The 22,844-nt window shown below is 44.7% G+C and overlaps 1 protein-coding gene across 1 annotated transcript in view; it reads left to right on the top strand.

Annotated features, from left to right (window-relative positions):
- The window catches only part of CCDC149 (coiled-coil domain containing 149), a 98,922-nt gene that overhangs the window by 67,913 nt on the left and 8,165 nt on the right, over positions 1–22,844 (top strand). The window contains 7 exon segments of the mRNA XM_060012740.1: positions 722–894; positions 1,608–1,680; positions 3,088–3,172; positions 5,401–5,545; positions 13,810–13,886; positions 15,275–15,307; positions 19,986–20,102. Coding sequence (XP_059868723.1) covers positions 722–894; positions 1,608–1,680; positions 3,088–3,172; positions 5,401–5,545; positions 13,810–13,886; positions 15,275–15,307; positions 19,986–20,102 — 703 coding nt within the window.

A 22,844-nucleotide genomic window follows, 5' to 3' on the forward strand; every position in this document is an offset into this window, starting at 1 on the left:
GGGTGCTTGGAACGCGGTTAGAGGAGGAAGGAAGATGCAGTTTGAATGCATTTACTCCCTCTGTTCTCTGCTAGGTTCCCAAGCAGCCTTTTGCATTTCTGTCTTCCAGCAGGTCTGCTCTCTCACTTTGGGTGCCATTGTTCTGAACACAACAAGAAACCTCCCCCATAACCAGGATAGACAGGGAGAGAACAAACATGACAGACTGGCCTTAATTTGCAAGTTTCTGCTGAAATGCTGAGTGGATGCTTTTTAGGCAAAATCTCAACGGGTACCGAGCCCTAGTTAGGGAACAGCTTAGAGAGCCTAGGCTTCGTTTCTCTCCTCTCACTAATTGGTTTTGAAGAGCAGAACATGATTTCTGGGTCTAGAGTGGTTTGAAAAAGTATGTATTTGTAAGACACTGGCTGTTGTTCCCAATATCTGGATTTGCCCTCTCCAAGCCCCTGGCTTTAGGGCAGGCTGCAGTTGGTAAGTGATCAGTTCTGTGTTTCCAAGCTGCTGCAATCCATCTCATCTTGGATATAGTAAGTGTCTGGCCGGAAGTTGTTCCTTGCTTTCAGCTTTTATCATATTCCGATGTGTGGCGCTTACGGTTTTATAGCAGACGCTGGTATTGATAAGCTCTCTAAAAGTCAGTCAGCCAAGTGGAAGGCTCGTCTCTAACCATAAGGCTGATGCCTGCAGAATACCTTGAGTAAGGGCACTTCTCTGGTTTCAGATTGAGTCTCTGGAGCATGACCTGCAGGCCTCTATGGACGAGCTTCAGGATGTTAAAGAAGAGCGGTCTTCCTACCAGGACAAAGTCGAGAGGCTCAACCAGGAGCTAAACCACATCCTGAGCGGCCACGAGAACCGAATCATTGACGTGGATGCCCTGTGTATGGAGAACAGGTAAGTGACCAGTCCCAGGCTCGTACTGGGGTAGGATGCTGGCTCTCCACTTGCCTGCAGGCTGGGAGTTATTTGCAGCCCTGTTTACATTTCAGAAAATAGCCTTACAGTGAAAGGAAAGTCTCAACCCTAAAACAATGATATTAATGTCACACGTTAATTGTAGCAGTAAGAAAAGAAGAACCACATGCTTACATGCCTACATCCATACCCTCTTTCCCCCTGCCCTCCCCGGTTGGGTGAGAAGGGTAGGGAACCAGTGAAAGCTGCTTATTATTGCTATCAAGAAGACAGAAAAGAATAAGAAAATAAATTGAGAAATTCCCTTAGCTGTCTCTTTTCCCAGAGGCAAATTTCAGTGTGTGTATGTGACTAACTTAATGCTGTGTCTGGTATTGCCTCTTGCTGCCTTGCTTCCCAGTGGAATCATCTTAATGAGAATTATGTGAAAACTGTGTTGATATCCCTTAGGGGATCTCTGCAGAGGGCTGTCCTAAAGTGAGGTTTCAGTGATTTGGGCATACTTGACCTTGATCACATCCATTTAAGAAGAGGTCACCAAGGTGCACTTTTTCTGCTTTCGGTGGTGGGAAGGCACTGTAGGTCAAAGGTGGCTCTTTGGGTGTGTGGTTTTCTTTTTATCCTCTCCTACTTGAGTGTATGTTTTTTATTTTGCCTCCAAACTCTTCCTAGTTGTATATATTCTTTTTCAGGTACCTTCAAGAGAGATTAAAGCAACTTCATGAAGAGGTCAACCTCTTGAAATCTAACATTGCCAAATATAAGGTAGAAAATCATGACGGTGACGGTGATGATTCACTATTGTACATCTAAGTGTCATTCTATTTTAATTCCCTTTTATGTGCCAAAGATACTCTAGTGCTTGCCTGCCCTCCCAGATAGTTCAATAAGAGCTTTAACTGAGGAACCAGTAAGAACTAACCCCCAAACGGCAAACACAACAAAAACAGGTTTTGCAAGAGCTGCTTCTGTTATCTGGACAGGGCACACTGAGACCACCAGAATCTGGATGTGACCACTATACAGCCTCGGTCTATATTAAATTAGGTTTCCTATCCAGCTTTTCTATAAAGTGTTCTGTCATCAGATGTTCTTTGTCCCCTAATCATCCATAAGAAAATGATTTCTGAGCAATGAAGAAACAAAGATTGGGAAATCACAATCTAAACGATAATGTTCACGTCACACGAAAAGGACAGAATGTTTAAATTCTCCCCACTGTTATTTAGTCTAATTCCAGTGCCATTCGTTAGATAATATGTTTCTGCAGATGTTAGTTGTAAGTGTTATAATTAGCAAAATCTCCTGGGTTTCTCTGCTTTGAAAATAGATTGATTTCTCTTCCTGAGGGTGAAGTTTTACAGCCGTCTCTATGCTGGGGCAGCCATCTCATATTCCTGGCTTTTGACGTTCACTTTTTTCTCAGAAGTCTCCATGCTGTTCCTCCTTTTCCAATCTGGGGCGGGGGGGCCCCCCTTGAGTTTACACCCATCTATATATACACACACAGCCAAAGAAGAATACAGCTCTTAAAGTTGTATAATTAATACATAATTTAAAAAATGTGTATATGCATTCACTTAACAACATTTATTCAGTTCTTCTATGTGCCAAGCACTGGCTGTGTAGCACATATCAATTTTAATGTAACGTTCTGTTCTAGGAATGACACACATGCACTTCCTTAACCTTGAGTCCATGGCAGATTTCATTAATCAATCATGGCTTTTCTTCCAGTCCAGCCACAGAAACCTTCCAGACACCACTAATGATCTTTTGGCATTGCGCCATGAAAGTAAACCTAGTCTCCATCTCATGTCTGTTTGGAAGGGGTTTCCATAACTAGTGACTTCACACATTAGACTGAGTTCTTGCTTCAGATTTGATTTAATTTAACGAATATGCATTGAGTACCTTCTATATATAGGAGGATATAATTGCTGTAATTCTGCTGGGCACCAACTTAAAAAGAAAAAAACAAAACTCTTTACCAGGTCCATAAAAATCATAACTCTCTGGCAGGGACTCTGAATTTTAAAAGTTGGGCTAGCATTTGGAGTTTGTAAAGAGTTCTCGTGTGCTGGATGGGAGGAGGCATCTACCGGAATTAGGTATTTTTCCATTATTGGCTTTTCTGACAGAGGTTTTTGTTTTCTCCCAATGCTGCTTTAGAATGCTCTTGAGAGACGGAAAAACTCAAAAGGCCAGGGCAAATCCAGCAGCAGTGCTCTGACTGGAGTCCTGTCTGCAAAGCAAGGTAGGGGTCATTTTCTGGGAGGGACCACCTGTGATCACAGAATGCGAGCACTGTGGGTCCACATCTCGTTTTTTGAATTGGGAATGGAAGTGATCCTTAGAGCAGTCACCCCCAAACTTCCACCTGCATCAGGATTGCCTGGAGGGCTTATTAACACACAGATTACTGGGTCCCACCTCAAGAGTTTCTGATTTACTAGGTCTAGGGTGAGCCTGGAGAATAAGCGTTTCTAGAAAGTTCCCAGGTGATGCTGATGCTGGTTCGGGGACCCTGCTTTGAGAGCCGCTGCCTTAGAGGTCTCTCTAATGACTGGACCCCATTTGCATCTATTCCCCTAACTATGCTCCTCTTTCCAGAATGTTTTCCCTTCTGTAATCACCAGGTTAGCATCTCCAAGTGTCCGTTCCATCCTCATTGAGTTTCTCCTTTTCCTGGCCTTTATGATCAGACTAGAAAAGTCTCACAGCTGCTGAAGTCATTTTACCATGGCACATGTGCCTTTTTCAAAGAAGCTTTTATTTATTTTTATTTTTTATTTTTTTTGCGGTACGCAGGCCTCTCACTGCTGTGGCCTCTCCCGTCGCGGAGCACAGGCTCCGGACGCGCAGGCTCAGCGGCCATGGCTCACGGGCCCAGCCGCTCCGTGGCATGTGGGATCCTCCCGGACCGGGGCACGAACCCGTGTCCCCTGCATCGGCAGGCGGACTCCCAACCACTGCGCCACCAGGGAAGCCCTAAAGAAGCTTTTATTGATTGCAATTTTGTTCCTCCTTCTTGTCGATTCCAATGAAAAATAATGATCTTCCAGGAACAGTCAGGGGAAATAAATAGCAGAGAGCTTGCTTCTGACACTTAGTATTTGGGAATTCAGTTCTAAACATGATCCTCAAGTGGACCATGCTGGACTGGCCTGTTTTGGGCTTGTTGGCAGTGCAGACCAACAAGGATCATGTGGCAGTCCTCATCAGAGCTACGGGGGATTAAAAAATAATGGTGAATCTCCAGACTACCTAATAATCAAGGCACTTTTCCAAGCAACTTCTTTTTTTTTTTTCACTCAACTAGAAAAGAACACCCTCTATACAAACGTGAAGTAGCCCATCTAAGTATAGCTCTGGATATCCTTGATAGCCTTTGAATGTTGGATGTTTGAATGTTGAGACCCAGTCCTGTCACCGACCTGGGGAATGCTAGCCACACTCAAACACGCTGGCAGGGCCGTCAACCAGGCACAACCTTTCTAGAGAACCATTTGGTTCTCTGTTATAAAAAGCCTTAAACTGATCCCCTCTGAGCCAACAAGAAATGATTACAGACATGTGCAAGCATTTTGCTTCAAGAAAGTTCTTCCTACGTTAGTTATAATAAAAAACATTGGAAACAACATAATTGTCCAGGAGTAATTAAATAAATTACTGTAGATCTATGCATGGACTACTAAGCAGCCGTTACATTTTATATTTTAGTAGATATTCATGATGAGACATAAGGTTAAGTGAAAAAAGCAGAGCTTTTTCCCATTTTTGGAGAGAAATGTGTGAATTTGTGTGTCTACATATAGGCATATAGGAAATGGTGTTCAAAGATATATAATGAGAGATTTATATTATTTCTTCTTTTTTCTGTCTCATAGGAATACAAGTGGTTGTGGTCTTTTGGGGTTATCTCTTAGTTTCTAAAACCATGCATATACAAAATATACTTTGTGTTCTAAATAATCTCCTACATTATCTTACCACCCACCAAGGGTACTGTGGGAAGCTGTGATATAAAGCCAGGAGCTCAGGACTAGAGCCATTTGCATTTGCATTGCTGTGTGACCTTCAGCGAATGTTTTTAATCCATCAGCACCTTGCTTTTCTGTCCATGAAACGGGAATAAATAACATTTTCCACGTTCTTTTTAAAATTTGAAGCCTCAAATGAGTTAGTCAGCATGAGTGTTTCAAAAGCATAAAATACTGGACAAATGCAAAAAATTATTATCCTTTAAATAAAAGGTGTTGCTAAAAGTCCATGAGTACTTCCTCCTTTCTGTTTAACCCTCACACTAGATTTTATTTTTTTTCACTTTTGACACTTGAAGTGGACCCTTCAATTACAACACAGTAGCGTGTGGAAGCCGGGAACTGATCCCAGCTTCATTATCCAGGAAGAACTGACATTGGTTTGCATTCCAACGTTCCAGAAGGATTTAAGACTGAGTTGTAAATTTTATATCCCACCCAGTTCAGGATCTGTTATCTGAGGATCACGGGTGCAGCCTCCCAGCCACTCCACAGTCCATTTCTGATCTGAAATCTCTGGCAACAGCCCTGTTGGAGACAATCCATGAGAAAAACATGGTGATCCAGCACCAGAGGCAGACCAACAAGTAGGTGGCTGGACCCTGGGGTGCAGGGCGGGCGGGAGATATGTGAGACAATGACGCTCAGCAGTGGGTGGCAACCAGGTGGTGGGCCTGCCGGCCTTAAGGGAAGAAGAGCCCTTAAATCTGGAGGGAAACTTATTGAGCTAGAACTGTGCTTCTGCATTATGACAGCATCTTGGCTCTCAGCTGGAACCAACATGGAAATAATACTGGTTCTTGCTTATTGAATGCTTCCTCTGAGCCACTCACAGAGTAATGCATATTACCTGGCTGATTTTGATGGTATGCTTGCCCGGGGGATCTTAATCTACTCTCCTCCACATCTTCTCTAGGGGAGGCACCTCCTCGTGCCATTCTAACCTCACAGCACAGCTTTCTTGGGCTCTGAATAGCAGGAACACCCAAGCATCAGCTTTCAGGCAGCTGGGCCTAGAATGGAGTCTCGTGCCACTTTTCCAGATCAGCAAAAAACAATAATTAAAACAGAATGTCTTATTTGGTTACTATAAATATGTTGACTATGTTGGGCAAAATCAAGCAAGTTAAAGTAGCAGGTCAGGACAACAGAAGCAAAATTGGAAGAGTTCAGAGAACGGTGAATAAACAATAAATTAAAGCAAAACACATTGCAAACAGGGCGAGCTTTGAGGACCAGAGACTCATGCAGTCACACATGGCCCAGTGCCCAGAAGGTCCCTGCACTTGGTCTAATCAATGCTTTGCGTCACCATCTCGAAAATCTTAATCTTTTTTGAATAAGGGGGCCCTGAGTTTTCATTTTGCGCTGAGCTCTGCCAATTACGTAGCTGGTCCTGCTTATAAGACCTACATGTGGAAGGAAAATGTAAGCGTGGAATACAGGAGCAAGTGCCCAAGGCTGGGCTTCCAGCACGAACAGGGAGGGGTCAGGGAATCGGGGGCCCGGCGAGGCGGGGTGCAAGGAGAGAGGCAACTGGAAAATGATGGAGAGTATTGTAAAAATAAAATAACAAAAAGAGAGGCCGGGAGTAAAGGGAAGATTGAGCAGGAGATTAAGATATATATAAAAGAAGGCAGAGAGCAGTGGAGGGAGTCTGGGCAATCTCAAAGGGATGACAGGGGTAATTTATTGACAGAAGAAGTTCTAAAAATTCCTTTGAAAGAAATCTTAATCAAGGACTGAAACAGCCAGATGCCAAAATGGAGATATGCCTCTGGGGGAGGACGAAGAAACGGGAGTCTCCCCAGAATAGGTACCAGGTCAGTTTTATTCAGGTAGAATCCCCTGCCCCCAGCAGTGTCCCCAGGAGCCTTCTCTGTCCTCACCAGCTCCCTATAAGGCACCCACTGGGGCTCTTTCAAACCTCCTCAGGTCTTCTAAACCCTAGTCTGTTCCCAGCAGGTGACTTCAGCTCCTCTTTTACTGAGAAAACCAAGCCTGCCTGTCCTGAGCCACAAGGCTTACTGCTCCCGCCAAAGCAATGTCTTCCATCCTATCCCTCCAGTCTCCGGGGAGCACACCAACACACTGTCCTGTGGGTCCACACCGTCCTCCCTCCTTTGGGGCCCAGCTCTCCTGTGACCTCCTCTTTCAACCTCTTCAACTTCTGCCCCTCATCCTGCTTCTGCATCTTCACCCAGAAACCTCCCAGGTCTTCCTGAACCCCCCAAAGTGTTCCCGTGAGCTCCACTCACCTCCAATCTTTGTGAACACGAGGCCACCTCTACTTCTTCAATAGCCACCCCCTCAAAGTGTGTTCTGGGGGGCACCTGTGTTAGAATTACCTGGAGGGGGTGCTTGTTTAGAAATGCAGATTTAGGGGGGTTTCTGGAGGGAATATCAGGATTCTGGATTTTAGCAAGCCCCCAGTGATGCCACTGGGCAGGAACAAAAGATCACCTTGCTTCAACACCTCCCAAGACCTCTTGTGAATTTTCCATAGCAATCTTCCTCCCAAACCCCACTTTCTCACCCTCATTGACTCACTCGGATTCAATGAGTCTAGAGTCTGGAGCAACCATCCCTTAGTACATTTGAAATACTGTGAAATGCTTGTGCCCTTTGACCCAGAGGGTCCGCTTCTAGGAATTTATCCTAAAGAAAAGAATCAGAATGATGCCCTAGATTTATACATAAGGTGGTTCACTGTGGATTCATTTATAAGGGTGAAAAAAGCGGAAACAACCCAAGTATTTTTAAATTGGAGAATGGTTAAGATTACCGTAAATCCATAAGGCACAGTACCATGCAGCCATTTAAAGCGTGATTTGAAGAATATTTAACGTGCTCTGCTCACCATCCTAATACCTAGGTTTGACCAACTTCCACTTCACTCAGGTTGAAGCTGTCCCAGGGCCAGTATGTTTGTCCACTTTGGTCACTGTTCTCTCCCAGTATGTCGGATAGTGCTGGGCCCAGTGGGGGCTCGTGATTACTTAATGAATGGATGATTGAATGTCCTCTAACCCTTTGTTCCTGTTCCCTTAATACTCACATGCAAACAGGCATTAAGTTTTATGGTTTTCATGCATTCATTCACTTATTCAGTATATATTTCCTGAGTGCTTGCCAAGGTCCTTCAGTGTATATCTCCTACCTGCCCCTTCTTCTTCCTTCCCACCAGACCATTACCTTGTCCTTGGGAAGATCCTCCCATCAACCCTCCATCCTCAGACCCCAGCTCACCTCCTCCACTGCTTGCCCGGCCACACTCAGACCCACCTGCCGGCTACAGTGCCGATCACGACACAAGCCTCCACCGAAAAGCCCAGCTGGGTCCCACCGCCTGCCAAACTCAGTATCCCCAAGCTGCTGGCCTGACACTCCCGCCTCTTGTGACAGATTGATTTCCTTATACGTTCCTCCCATACTCCACTGCAACCACACACATCCCCAGGTGCCATGGGCTCTCGCCCTCTGTTGAGAGAGACAGACATTTTCATTTTGCTGGCTTTATTTTTTTTAATGTACCTTTCCATTTTTAACTACTATTTAATAATTTTGAACCATCTGTTGATTTACGTTTTAAAAGGTTGAGCAACAATATATCTCCAAACTACTTTTATCTCTCAGCCACCCGATGCCCCTGCCTGGAAGAAACCACCATTCCTCCTCTTTCATGTATCCTCTCCAAGGATGCATATATAAGCAAACGCATAGTACATTTATATAGACACACGTAAATGCTCATATATATTTATATAGACATAGTTTTTTTTTTTAGTTTTTTTTTTTTTTTTTACAAATGGCATCTAGTATTCATCAAAAAAGTTTTTTTCACTGTCTTCCACCTTGCTTTCTTCTCTCATAACAATAGATCTTGAAGATTGCCTCATGTCAGTACATAAAGTACCTAATGTGCCATTCTTAATCCTTTGAGGGTCTTAAGTTTCACACTTTCAATAAATGTTTTATTTGGGGGCATGGAAAGAAACGGATTATGCAACAGATGGAGTGAGGGCTGAGAATAAAATGTGCATTTGGTCTGCTTGCTGTCCTGTGATTTAGCCTTTTGTACCTAAGATTTAAAAATAGCTTTGTTTGTCTGGAGCATTAGAAGTAGGGATACAGGTGCTCTGTCCTGTAAGAGTGTGCTCCCCCTACTGCTTCTTCACTGCCTGGCCCAGCCCCCCTCTACCCCCCCCACCCCCCGACGCTGAGAAGGCCCAGTGGGAGCCATCTTGGAGAACTGATGAATAAACCTAGGACTTTATATTTTGAGAGGAAGTTCAATTAATAAGCATTTTGCTTGAGGGACTTCTTGTGAGTTTGCAGTTGTCTAGCTACGGTTAAAGAAGGGGCGGGGTTCACGTGTCTTAGAAACAGGTGGCAAAGCATTAATGAAGAGACAGACGTTAAGAGTTATGTCTCACAGCACACCACCTTTGGTCCTCCAGACCTTCCCAGCAAGCCATCACTCTGCCAGTGCTGGGGTGATAGCCGTGGTGGTTAGTACGTGAGGATACGCTGGCCTTTCGCTACCCTCTGTGCTTTGCCTAAAACTCTTCACTGCTCTCCCCACTCCCTGGCCAGTGGTAGTTCAAGGTAGTGGTAGTGGTGGCCAGTGGTAGTTCAAGACCTTGGAAGTTCAAGGTCTTGGAAGCAGCAGGAGCTGTCGGGGATCAGAGCAGAGATTCAAAAGAAGGTCCCGTGGGATGGAGGTAGGGGGGCACGGCTCTCTCCAGTCTGCGGGGGGCCACGGCCACCTCTTCCTCTTTGGGATCGGGCTCCCCCCAGGGCCCTCACTCAGAGATTCTTGCTTGCTGTGTTGTCCAGAGAGCAAGGACAGCGGCACAGTGGTGGCCGGCTCCTGGGTTCGTTCTGTCTTTGCAGATTTCCTGTGATGTTGCTATCATCAGAAACTACTACTGAAAATCTCTCTAGAAGCCTGGCATCTGGAGGATTTTTCTAGACTACTGGGTAGACATATGCTGAAATCTCCCCTATCCTAAAACAAGCCACCGCTAAATAAAAACTTTATTTTAAAATCTCTCCCGTCCTACAAAAAAAAAAAAAAAAATCCTCTCTCAAGCCTGTTTATGCCTCAGGCTACTGCCCTGGCTGTCTCCTTGGATTCCCTGCTAAACTACTTGAAGAGTCATCTATATTCACTGCTTCAACCTTCTCATAGGCAGCTTTTCCCACCCTGTCACTTGGATTCTGGATTTCACCCCTTCCTCTGTCTTGTAACAGCTCTCTCAAGGGTGGGGCATGTCTTCTTAGTGGCCTTTTTCATCCTGTGTGACCACCTTCTAGAATAAGACGATACTGACCATGCTGCCCCACCGGGAACCTTCTCTCCCCTTCCCCACATGCCCCTGGTGCTCCTCTCCCCTCTCCACCTCTGCCTCTCTGGTCCTTTCTCACCTTCCGCGGGTGGTGCTCTGGCCCTCCCTTCTTCTGACATCTCACATTCTGCTGGGGAGCAGACCCACCCCCAGCGTACACTCTCATCTTCGCTCTCCCAGATCCTCCTGTCTCCCAGTTGTGCAGCTGTCTACCCCGATATCCCGTAGACACCTCCAACTTCTCATCTTCCTCCGTATTATTACTCCATCCCTTTGGCTTCCCTGCATCCCCTCTGCCTCCTTTGAGCCATCGTCCTCACTGCCCAGTACAGCACTCTCCTAACTGGTCTTTCTGCTTCTACTCATCCTCCTTCCAGTTCATTCTCAACGCCACATCAAAACCAGTTTTCCTAAACTTCCTTATGCTGCTTCTCTGCTTACAACCCTTCAATATCTCCTTGTGGCCAATGAAAAAATGTCTCGCCATTCTCCATATGGAGAAGATCATTCATGATCTCGGTCCCTACAAGCCGCTCTGGATTCATCTTTCATTTAATCTTCACAGTTCTCTCCACAGTTCTACTGAAGGACTTGTGTATTTCCAGGCTCAGGTTTTGATTCGGGACCCTCCACTTACCAGCTGTGTCACCCAGGGCAAGTTAGTTGGCCTCTAATAAACGTAATAAGAGCTACCTCATCTATTGTCACAAGGGGCTAAGGGAGATAATATTCGTGCAAGGCTTAGAGTAATACCTGGTACAGAACAAGTGATTAATAACTATCAGCTGTTGTTGAAGCCTTCCACTGTACTGTACTTGTGTGTGTCTGTCTGTGTGCATCTGTCTGTCTCCCACCAGAATTTTAGTCCCTAAATGCAGGGATAGGGTCTGCTTCTCTTCAGTGTCCCCTACAGCCTCAGTAATTGTTGGATTGGTTGAACTTCATTGAACAGACCCTGTTTGTACTTCTACTGTCTCCATCTATGAATACTGCCAGCTATTGAGACTCAGATAACCCCCTTCTCTCTGTGGACTGCATCACACCACGTTCAGTGGACCACCTGCCATATCTGTTCAGTGTGAGGCCAGTTAGAAGACTCTCTGTCATTTGAAGTATCTTGGGTTATATTTTGCAAGACCAGCTATGGCTGCATCCATATATCAGTTATGAACGGTTTTAAAGAGACCTTGCTTTAGGTATGAGAATGCTGGTTTTCTAGTGCCATTAGGGGGTTATTGGTTAAAAGCATGCACTTGGGAGGTAAACTGAGGTATAGGTTAAAAATCCAGACTCATCACCAGCTGAGTCCTACATGAGGTTTTGGTTAAGTTAACTAACTTCCCTGCCTCTGTTTTCTAATGGGAGGAGTCGAGTGTTGTGGGTGAGAACACTGGGGGTTGGGAAAAGACACAGCTTTGAGATGAACTGTGTGTCCTTGGACAAGTTGCTTAACCTCTCTGTTTGTTAGAGTTCACACGTGTAAAAGGAGGATAAAAATACAGTCAACGCTGCAGAGTTTTTGCCAGGTCAGATTTAAAAATGCATATTTAGTAGGTGTTTGGCATAGGCTCTGACTCAGACCTGGGACTCAGGAAAGATTAGTTGCTATTTGTGTTAACTGTAGTGTGGTTGTTATTGTTATTGATGGCATTATTGTTACTATTACTACTACCACAACTTCTGCTGGGTCCACTTTATCACCTCCAGCCCTGCATCCGATGCTTATGTCAGGCTAAAGAAGAAAGCAGTCAGCCCTGACAAACTTAGGCAGAGTCCCTGAGAGTAGGTTGTTAGGGACCCCAGCAAATTCACCTCAGTGCATTTCTGGGAGACATGGCTGCGTTATCCAGGACGATCAGAAAAAATGCAGCCAAATGTCTCTGCACCACGCCTTTGAACATTGCCCTGACGGCATCCTTCATTGTCCACAGAAGAGTTAAGCCTTATCTTTTGTTTCCAAGAGGCAGCCACATACAGATGATCTGATCTCGCTAAGAAGCAGGCGTCAACTTGAACACTGCTGTGATTGCATCTCAGACCCATCAGCTGGTGAAAAGGGAGCTCGGATCAGAGGGTCTGAGCAAAATATTGAAAGTGAGATTACGAAAAGAGGTGTTTATTGAGGGGTCAGAGACATGAAAGCAGAACAGACCCAACACATAGAGTGAAAATTGAAAGTAATTGATAGCGACTATGGAGAATTTAAGACTTAAGGAAAAGAAGAAAAGAAAACTCTAAGTACCTAGATGAACAAAACCACATAGAGTCATGTCAAAGAGTTTTCTGTGAACTCAAAGGGAATATTAATTAAGACGCCGCAAGTGAATTCAGGTAAAATAAGGGTGAATTCAAAGCCACATATATATGTGCATATATATGCATATTCATGTCTCGGTATGTATGTGGGTGTGTGCAGCTGTGTCTGGAATATAAAGAGAGGTAGAAGAACAATTCTGGTGTTCTGGTTTCTCCTGCTGAAAGGATTTGAAACTTGGCTATTAAGGTGATTTCTACGTCATTTTAGCACAGCAATGCCAAGAAAATCCGCCAAAGATAAAGACTGGTTTTTCAGTTTCCGGGCCAATGGAAAATGATTGAAGTTTTAGATGACTATCAAATCATTTCCCAGCTATATTTAATTCTGTGTAGAGTGAAGGAGGGAAAATATATGCCCACATTTATGTCTTTCCATGCATATAGACAAAGTTTGGCTTCCAAGTAAACAGAGTAATCTGTTCAAATACACATTCTAGATCTTATACATCACAGTGAGTCAGAATGGGCACCTTGGAAGGCAATGTAATTATTCTAGTGATTCTGTAATTTCTGAAAAGTTTTTGGTATGCCTATTTTTTAAATTCTCTCCGGAGATCGTTACAAGCCATGAAAAAAAGGAAAGCATTTATTTAATCAAATATATTTATTGAGCACCTACCATCTACCAGACATTATGCTAGATATCAAGGATATGGACGTCTGTAAGCCATAGTTTAGGTCTAAGAAGGCAGATCTTATTATTTTATTACCTCTCAGTAACATTACCAAGCATGTTCTTTCATATTATTTGTTAGACTTGGTTGTTTCTGAAACTCAGATCCACCCTCAAAGAATCAGGGTGTGATACTTGTAAGAGTATTCAAAATTAAGTGTCATCTTTAGCATTGAGCAAATAGAAATGATGCAAGATGTCTGGGCAATGGTAGAATCATTGTTTGGCTGTGCAGCTACCTTTGTGTGAGAAGATTCACTTGAATGGCAACATTTCAGTAATTTTAAAATCATTTTTAATTATTCACTTTATATTTTCATATGTACTTCCAATAGAGTGTGTGTGTGTGTAGCAAACACACACACACAGTTTTTAGCATATATCTTAAGTCTCAAAACATGTTCTCTCTATTAGGGCACTAGGGGGCTTCCCAAGTATCCTGCTCACAGCCCTGAGAGCTGATGAGATCCATGTTCATTGGTGTCTATTGTCATTCTCTCCCCTTTTCCAGAATCCTAGGGAATCGGGTGGCTGAACTGGAGAAAAAATTAAGAACTCTGGAAGTTTCTGGTTTGTGGAGTCTTCCAGGTAAGTAGAACTTCATGAAAATTTTCTTTTTTTGAAAAAAAAGTTTCTTGTTTTGAAAATTTGCAGAGCAGACTTTACCTTTGTAATGTTCTTTTATTTGATGATCGTTGCTGAGAAATCTACAAGTGTTTTAAACTTAGAAGCCATCATTTTGGAGGAAATCAGAAAAAAATAATAAATATGCAAGGTGAACTATGAAGTTTTGCTAATCTAAATTCTGAAATTGTCATTGTATATGTCTGTATACATTTTATTTTTAACTTTTATGAGTATGGTAAATTGCTTCATTTTTTTCCCTGTAGGTGTCTTATAGAGATGTATTCAATTTAATCATCACCCCTAAAAATGAATATAGGAACTCACAAAAATTTATTCTAGTTAATCATCAGTTCTAAAAATGAATGTACAAACTTACAAAGACTTGTTCAATTTAATCATCAGTCCTAAAAATGAATATAAGAACCAACAATTGTCTATCCCAAATGCACTTTATAACCTCCTTCTCTCTCCGCCCCCCCCCCCCCATTCCATTTGTTACATAGATTGAAAATCAAAACTTCCTCTGGAGATTATTTTTTGCAGTTGTACAGGGTGTGAAGAAACTGATGTTTCACTTTAATTAGCTATATTTACCCATTTGTCCTGGTAAACTACCCCCTCCATGAGACCCCTGTCAGCTATTCTTTCTCTTCACATTCTCCAGAAAGTTATATTTATCATTTCCACCACCTCCTCTTTCCCTGGAAACAACTTTGTACGAATATTTTTAGTTACTTAACCTTTCTGCACAAACCCTTTTCTACCCTTGAATCATATTGGTTGCTTCCTTGTAATGGATGAGAAATTAACATTGCCACGGGGACATGGACAAAACCACATGCTTTCTTAACATAAATCTGATTAGCCACCTTAGATTGCCTGGAAGTGTGTTTCATAAATTGGAGTTTTTAGTAGAGATTCCTTGAACTTGATGTCAAAAGACCTAACAGACCTAATTAGTGGCGGGTGCCATCCTGGGGATTTGAATGATCCATTTTGCACAAGAACATTTTGATGCAGTTAAAACCTTATCTCCTTTGAAGGCTTTTCTTTTATTGCATTGAATTTCAACACAGTCAGGCAAATTTTTCGTTTATTTGTGCAGTCAGATTGCTATTTCTGTTCATGTACTGGAGTTTGGATTTTTTTTTCTCTCTCTCCAAATGACTTAGTGAGATTTCACAATGTTTTATTTCTACAACTTATGTAAAAAGATGGAAGTTGAATAAATGAAAGAATGCTGAGAATTTCCTATCTCTGCTGTTGTTTGGTCTAGGTTAGAATGGCTATTATGCAATAACAGTTGTTTCTTTCCTTTTTTTTTTTTTTTTTTTTTTTGCTGCCTGAAGGCCTGAGCTACAACGTTTCCGTAGGATTTGGGAGTATGTTCTATTTGAAATATCTTTGTTTGTGGCTAATAGCAGTGCATTAATATCATCCCTGCATGTAAATAAATAGAAATGCATTCTCTATGTATCCTTGCACTTTTCTGATTAGAACAGCCAATTGAAATAGAGAATTCAATTAGCACAAAGCAAATATTAAATGGTAAAATTAGTTTGGACAGCAGTAACTGAATGGATTTTATGTCCTAGCTATGTTTGTTCTAATCTCTGGCCTCCACATAGATACAAAGTGGGAAGACAGAAATAAAGAGCGGCAATTCCCCCTGATCTGACACAGTTTATGTAATGGCGATAGCATTACCCTGGTGCAGTGATGAAGGGGGTTGTAATGAGGTGTCACCTTATGATCATTTTCAAACCATGGTGAGATTGGGGGGTGGGGAGTGGCCTCTTTTAGTGCAAATCAGACCAGTCTCTCCTGTCTGCTCATTTTTCTGTGGTCTCCATTTAACCTTCTGAATAGCGGGGCAAGAGGAAGTATGTTCTTTTTTCCTTCTCTTCTTCCTCTTCCACCTCCTTTTCCTCTTCTTATTCCACTTTTCTCTTCTCTTCTTCCTCTTCCTCTTTCCCCAAGTAAGAGCCAAATCACAGGACTTAAGCCAGCTGGAGGGGATTGAGTCCCAGTGGCTTCAGAGAATTGCTAGCTCTCTCTTATTTACCAGCATCTTGAAAGGATCAGTGGCTCCTCTAATAAGTCAACCTATAATATACTGATACCTTTTTGAGCATCGGCTTTGTGAATTCAGTCCTGTACCAGGCATTCTAGACATGCCCCTCGCCCCCTCCAAGCATCTACAGTCCCACTAGGGAAGTAAGATGAATATGCATCAAACAGTGAAAAGAAAGCACAAAATATTACATAATTAAGTATCAATTAAGTGATAAAGGTGTTAGTGTGTGAGGGAATAATGTGCCAAGTCATCGAATGCTGGACTTAGAAGGACAGATGAGAGCAAAAAGTTCAAGGATGGCAAATGCTTGGTGTATATAACCAACACCATTCTCCTGCCAGTGGCAGGCATTGCTAATCAATCACATCACTCCTTGCCGATCTCACATGTGGCCCTAAAAACAGCCTTGCATTTTTGCTTTCCAAGAAGCCACCTCTTGGTCAGAGTAGATATGTGAGAGAAAACATATTTCCCTTTCCTGATCTAGTCTGATCCCCTCATTTTAGATAAGGAAACAGAAGCTCAGGAAATTAGGTCATACCTAAGACCACAGAGGCTGAACTCAGGTGTTCAGATCTTCATTTCAGTGCTCCACCTGCACTGGGGAAGTACAATTCAGAGAAGAGAGACATACGCATGGGCTGGGGGTTGTAGAGTATAGATAAGATCAGCTGGGGATTGGTTCTCAAAGCAAGTTGAATTGGAGAAGAAAAATTCAGAAGCTGGAAGCATCTATCCTGAGACTTTAAAGGACCATTGTGAAGGAGCCCATCACTCATTACTATAAGGCAGAATTACTCTTGGACTTGGAGCATGCTATGATTTTCCTTTGACTCTCCTCTCCCTCCCTCCTCGCTCTCTCAGCCAACAATATATAGCTCTTGATGGTGTCTGATAAAGTTGGGGCAAATGTGTGATCTTGCTGGGAAGTAGACAAGTCTAACAGATGTCACAGCCCACATGGAAAAATCATCTGGAAAGCAGAGTGTACTCCAGACTGTTTAACGGGTCCCTGAGAAGTGGGAGAGGCACGGGGCTATTTTGAGGAAGCCAGGGGGTGGGCTGGTTGGCCATGCCCTTCAGGGAGGAATGACCCTCCACCTTCCTCAGCCCCTACCTGTCAGCCTCATTCTCCCAGCCTTATGCTAGAGTCTGCAGGTGAGAATCATGCTTGGGGGGAGAGGGGGACTGGGGAGATTTCCTGGATGTGCTCATGCTCTGGAAAGAAATACTGAAAGCCAGAAAAAAATCTGGCAAGAGCAGAGCCTGGCTCTTTGAGCTTTTTATTTGAATTCTCTGTTCTCCACTCTCAACATCAGCCTGAGGAGGAAAATGTGCATTTTGAAAGTAACTGGCACATTTTGGAGAAGCGGACGAGGGACGTTGTATTACAGGGAATGAGGAGGGCTTCCAGAAACTCAAACACCAGTTGAATGGAAGGGCCTGTGTGACCTACATTGGTTGTGGTTCACATCTAGTTCGTGGATCTCCCTCACCCCACTCCCCAGTCCCAAGAACCAAAGTGCAACTAGGAGATAGCAGACCATCAGTTTAGAGCTCGATTTAGTCAACACAGATAGAATCCGGGCTTAGTTGGAAACAGTAGAACTGAGAGCCTTCTAAGGAAGGTCTTTGAATTCTTCAAATATTTTGCAAAAACCAAATCTTGGCATTTTACCATCAGATAAGGAAATGATCTCTGCAGGCAGGGATTTAGGGAGGTTTTTAACTTCTCCCCAGCCCCTGCTTTGACTGGAAATGGATGAATGGCGGCTTCTGTTTCCCTTGTCTGCATGCCTGTTGCTCAGATCCCTGGAGAAGTTCTATGTGCTGGTACCAGTGTTTTTGAGGAGCCATTGCGGAGTGGGTAATCCCTGTGGTTGGAAACAGCCACGGAGATATCCTGCCCTGGAGAATTCCTCACAGTAGAAAGGGCCGAGGCTCCCCGCACCATCCACCTGGTGCCTTAGTCACTCGGCTACAGCCAGCTCCCGACTCTGCCCATAATTCTGATTCCTTGGCCACAGGGCAGAGGGGACTTGGAAGGTTTGTTGGGACACAGAGTGCAGAGTGTGCCTCTTCCTGAGTCCCCTTACGGTTAGAGAGCTTCCAGCCTACCTTCTAGAGAAAGATGGGTCAGGAATTGCAGTCCCGTCCCTGACTTGAGGACAGTAACTGTTGCCTTGGTGGAGAGAAACAAAAGAAGCCCACCTGCGGCATCTGCTATGGCTTCATAACGACCATTAGTTCCTCATGGTGTTTCTAGATTTTATCTTTGCAGCACAAAAGAGTCCTGACTGGGTTGACTTCATTCTGAGAGCCTTTTAAAATATCCCAAGGTATAACTCAAATGATTCTCCTTGGGAAACCTCTCCAGACTGTGGTCCTGAAGATTTCGGGACTTTTTCCACTTGAGACAATAGCTGTGCTGGTGGAGAACTTCAGGGTCAGCTCCTATCAGATTTCTCTTCTGGGATGACCCTCATATAGCGGAAACCAGAGACCAATGGCTGCTAGTAACATACTCCATCTGCCTGTGGCAGCTGCAAGCCCCCATGCCCACCAAGACATCAGGATTTCCAAGAATGCATCAGCCATTTTATGCACAGTTATCAGCTGTGTATGAAGCACCTGCCATACGCCAAACTCTCTACTACAGTCTTGGAAATCAAGTTAATAAGACGTGCATGGCCTACAGGGAGGGTAGTATTATAAACAAGTTGAGGGCTCTGAGGTACAGACCAAGGTTCACCTGGCTATCCAAGGGAGTGGACATCTTGACCCAAATACCATTCTGTGCTCTGCCAAACCTGAAATTGAGTAGAGTCAGAACTTTAGAGCCTCTGATCTGAGCCCCAGAGACGTTCAAGTGACTTGGCTTCAGATAAGGTCTCATCCAAAGTCAGACCGTTGAGGCTGGAGCATGGGCTGGGCCATGGCCCCCAGGGTCTTTGCTGTTGGCATGGTGGTTCCCACCGAGAGAATCTTCAGGGCTCATGGGCAGGAGTTTGGGATCCAATCCTACCTGCAGGGCTCTCCTCATCACTGGGGCAGCATCACTTCCTGTGTACGTGTCTTGTGTCCATGTGTCTGTGCTCATCAGCTCATGTTTCAAAGCCACGCTTCCCTCATCCTCACCCCCATACCTTGCCATGGCCTCAAAAGTAGAGTTGTAGTGGTTTTCCTTTCCTCCTTCTCTTTGCCTCAGGCTTTCTCTATCCACTCAGGGAGTTCACGTGAATCCATAAAAGGCTTTGGCTGGTGCAGGTCTCTGTGTCCTAAGTAGAGTTTAGCTGTGATCATTTAGGGAACCTGATGCTACCTGCCTTGTGACATACTGATGATTCGATCTAAATGACCAAAGCTAATTAAATCAGAGATACGTGGACGGCAGTTCTGTCTCCACCATAAAGTAATAATTCAATGTGTGAAATTTATTGAGCGCTGATGAAATGCCTACGTGCTTTACATGAATCAGTTCATTTTATCACTACCACCCCATGAGGTGGGTGCTGTTATTCTTCCTTACTTTACAGATGAGGGCTCTGAGGCTCAGAGAGGTTCAGTGACTTGCCCAAGGCCGCCCAGCTAGCAAGCGATGGGGTCCAGGACACAAGCGCTACAGCATGGCTCCAGAGCCTGCGCTCAAAGCACTCTACTGCTGTCGTTATTATTGTTATTGTCTCACCCAGATCAAAGCCACTCAGTTTTTGGCAGACATAGCAGGCTACCCCTTAACGGTGGCATTTGTGGGCAGCCATGTCCTGAGCAGACTCTAGGACTCATAGACGGCTGGCCCTGGACCTTTCTGCCGGGTCCTCGCACTGCAGAGAGGGCAATGCTGGCCCTTTCCCTCCCACAGCACTCCCTACAACTGAAGAAGGTGCCTTGTTCACCCAAACAGCCAGCCCCTTGTGTGGGATGAGTGTGACCGTGACTCCAGTGGTGACATAATATGTCCATTTTCCTCTTTTCCATGACAGGAGGCAAAGACACCATACTGTTTGGTGACCCCGCTCTTCCCACCACGCAGAGGTCGAGATCCCCACTGCTCAAGTTCGTCGAGCAGCTCACTGAGAACAAAGCAAGTCCCAAGGATGGTAAGCGGCCCTTGATTTCTTGCTCTTTCTTTGCCTGGCCAAGCCCTCCAGGGGCTTGGAGGACATCAGTCCCTCGCCTTCCTGCAGCTTCTGTGGCACCGTTGGGTCATCCCTCATGTTTCTTCTTGTTGCCTGTGTGGGTTTGTCTCCTTTGGAGCTTCCTGCAGAAGAACAAGCGTCCCTGCACTCTCAGCATGGTGGCATAGAGGTTAAGAGCGAGGGTCAGGATTTGAGCAACCTGGGTTCATATTCCAGCCCCACGTCACACTGGCTGTGAGAACTTGGACTGGTAACCTCAACCTCAGTTTCCCTACCTATAAGACGGTGAGATGTGGTACCAACGTCAGGGAAATCTTGGCACATTGCCTGGCAATGTGGTAAGTGGTCTAGGAATCAGTTGGATGGAGAAAACAATTTCTTTACCAGGCACACTTTCTGGAGGCAGTGTGTTTTGAAGGGGATCAAGGGCCCATTTAAGGTGCCAGATGAAGCAACAGGGTCGAGAACCAGATCTCTTCCCAGGTGGCAGTCTCATTTCCCTGACTAAACTATCTTTCACATCTTTCTGAGTTTTGCTCATCTGCTCCCTCCGCCCCCAGTGTGGTTACCAGCTTCCAAGATGGCCCCAATTGATCTCCACTTCCTGGCAGTTGTGCCCTGTGTAGTCCTCTCCCACACTGTATCAGCGTTGGTCTGTGTGACTGATGGATTACAGCAGAAGTGATGGTATGTGAGTTCTGAGGCCGAGTTACGAAAGACTTGTGGAATCTGCCTTACTGTCTCTACCTGGGATCATTCACTCTGGAGGAAGCTGGCTGCCACGTCCTGAGGATTCTTGAGCAGCCCTACATGATCTTCACGTGGCCTGGAACTGAGGCTTCCGGCCATCAGCCACGTGAGTGCGCCATCTTGGAAGCAGATTCTCCAGCTGCAGTCAAGCCTTCAGATGACAACAGCCCTGTCTAACATTTTGATGACAACCACATTGGAGACCATTCGCAAGAACCACCCGGATAAACTGCTCCCAGGCTCCTGAGTCTTAAGCTGCTAAGTTTTGAGACAATTTGTTAGACAGCATCAGATAACTAATATACCCGGCACACGGGTGTCACGCTTCTTTCCTGGATTTCTACATTTCCTCTCCATCTTCTCTTGCTCAGAGTCATGCCTGCAACCACACCTCTATGAAAATATTTTTGACATTTTTTCCCAGTGGGTCCCCTCTGCAGAGTTACAGTCCCATATTTCCCAAAGCACAAATTTTCCCACCTGCATATTCTGTGGACTTCTCAAGTATGACATCACAACTCTTCCTGCTTCCTCTTTTTGTCACTTAGCTATCCAACAGAGTCATCATCAACCACCGTCCACGTTCCTTCTCCATCCACATCTAGTCTGCTGCTACTCTTTCTTCAGAGTTTCTTGTATCTCCATTTCTTCCACCTCTGGCTTGGCTTGGGCCCTCTTGACCTTCTCGGCAAGGCTTCCATCCTGGTTTTCCTGCCTCCCAGAATCTCCTTACTCCCTTCCCGTCTTCATCCTGCGGCTGTGGGATGAAGCTTCTGGAGCACTGCTTTCCATCAGGGTTGTACTCTGCTCAAAAATCTCAAGTGGCTCCCAACTGTCTCTTGTTAGCTGTTGTATAATAAAACACCCCAAAGCTTAGAACTTCAAGCAACAGCTATGTATTATTTATCCTGAGTCTTTGGATCCGATGGGTGGTTCTGCTAATCCGAGCTGGGTTCAGCAAGGCTCACTCCTGCTTCTGTACAGGTGTGTTTTGAAGCCTAACCAGATCACTCATACTAGTGCATGGAATGGTAAGAAGAGAAGCCTGGACGGGTCTAGGATTTCAACAGAGAGTTTCCCCAAGCACATGCGGGAAGAATTCCTGGAGAGAGCTCCTGACTTGTGGGGTTCCCACACTGGCCAGAAGACAAGGCGGGGACTTTCTAGCCAGCAGCGTGGGGCTGTTTGCAAGGCTGGCCTGTGACACACCGTAGCCCACTGTGCAGTCTGGAACATGTCTTGGCTGGAGGTCATCCCATGCCAGCATCCAGTGTCCCCATGGAGATCCAAAGCCCTCTGTCTGCTGTGGCCTGCTGAGCCCCCGGGCAGGCCCAAGCCTGCTAACCTGACATGGAGTCTGAGCCTGGCTTGATTTTCAGAAGGGTAGCGTAAGTAATGGCCTGATTCAAAATGATAGCTTTCAGAGTTCCATCATTAGCTCTCATTGTTCCAACCCTGTCCTTCGCCAGCACGGGTGGCAACAAGGAAGCATTTATGTAACTGCTGTCAGTGTCTGGGATGCCCTCATCACGGCTGCATCTCTGATTAATTCCAACTGAAAGCAGCTCACACTCAGGAAGACAAAGCCCATCAGAGACCCGTTAACAAAAGAAGATGAATGTGCCCTTCGGGCCAATGTTAGGGGGGAGGGAACACATTTTTAGAAGACCAGCAATCCTTTCTACAAAGAGCTACTGTTTTTTTCTTTTAGAGAAAATATTTTTTCTTTCTGCACTATTTGTGTCCTAATGCATTTGTATCAGTTGATTGCCTCATCATTATTGATATGTATATTGTTATTAATAAGTATTAATGATACTAATTCTGTTTGCTAAAGCAGCACGGAATAATTACTATTTGGGGGGTAATAATATTTTCCAATTCTGAGCCAATTCAGAAATCTTTCTTTTATGGAAATGGCAAGGGCTTCCCTGGTGGCGCAGTGGTTGAGGG

The sequence above is a fragment of the Delphinus delphis genome, chromosome 5 (genome assembly GCF_949987515.2).
Source record: "Delphinus delphis chromosome 5, mDelDel1.2, whole genome shotgun sequence".
NCBI classification, from domain to species: Eukaryota; Metazoa; Chordata; class Mammalia; order Artiodactyla; family Delphinidae; genus Delphinus; species Delphinus delphis.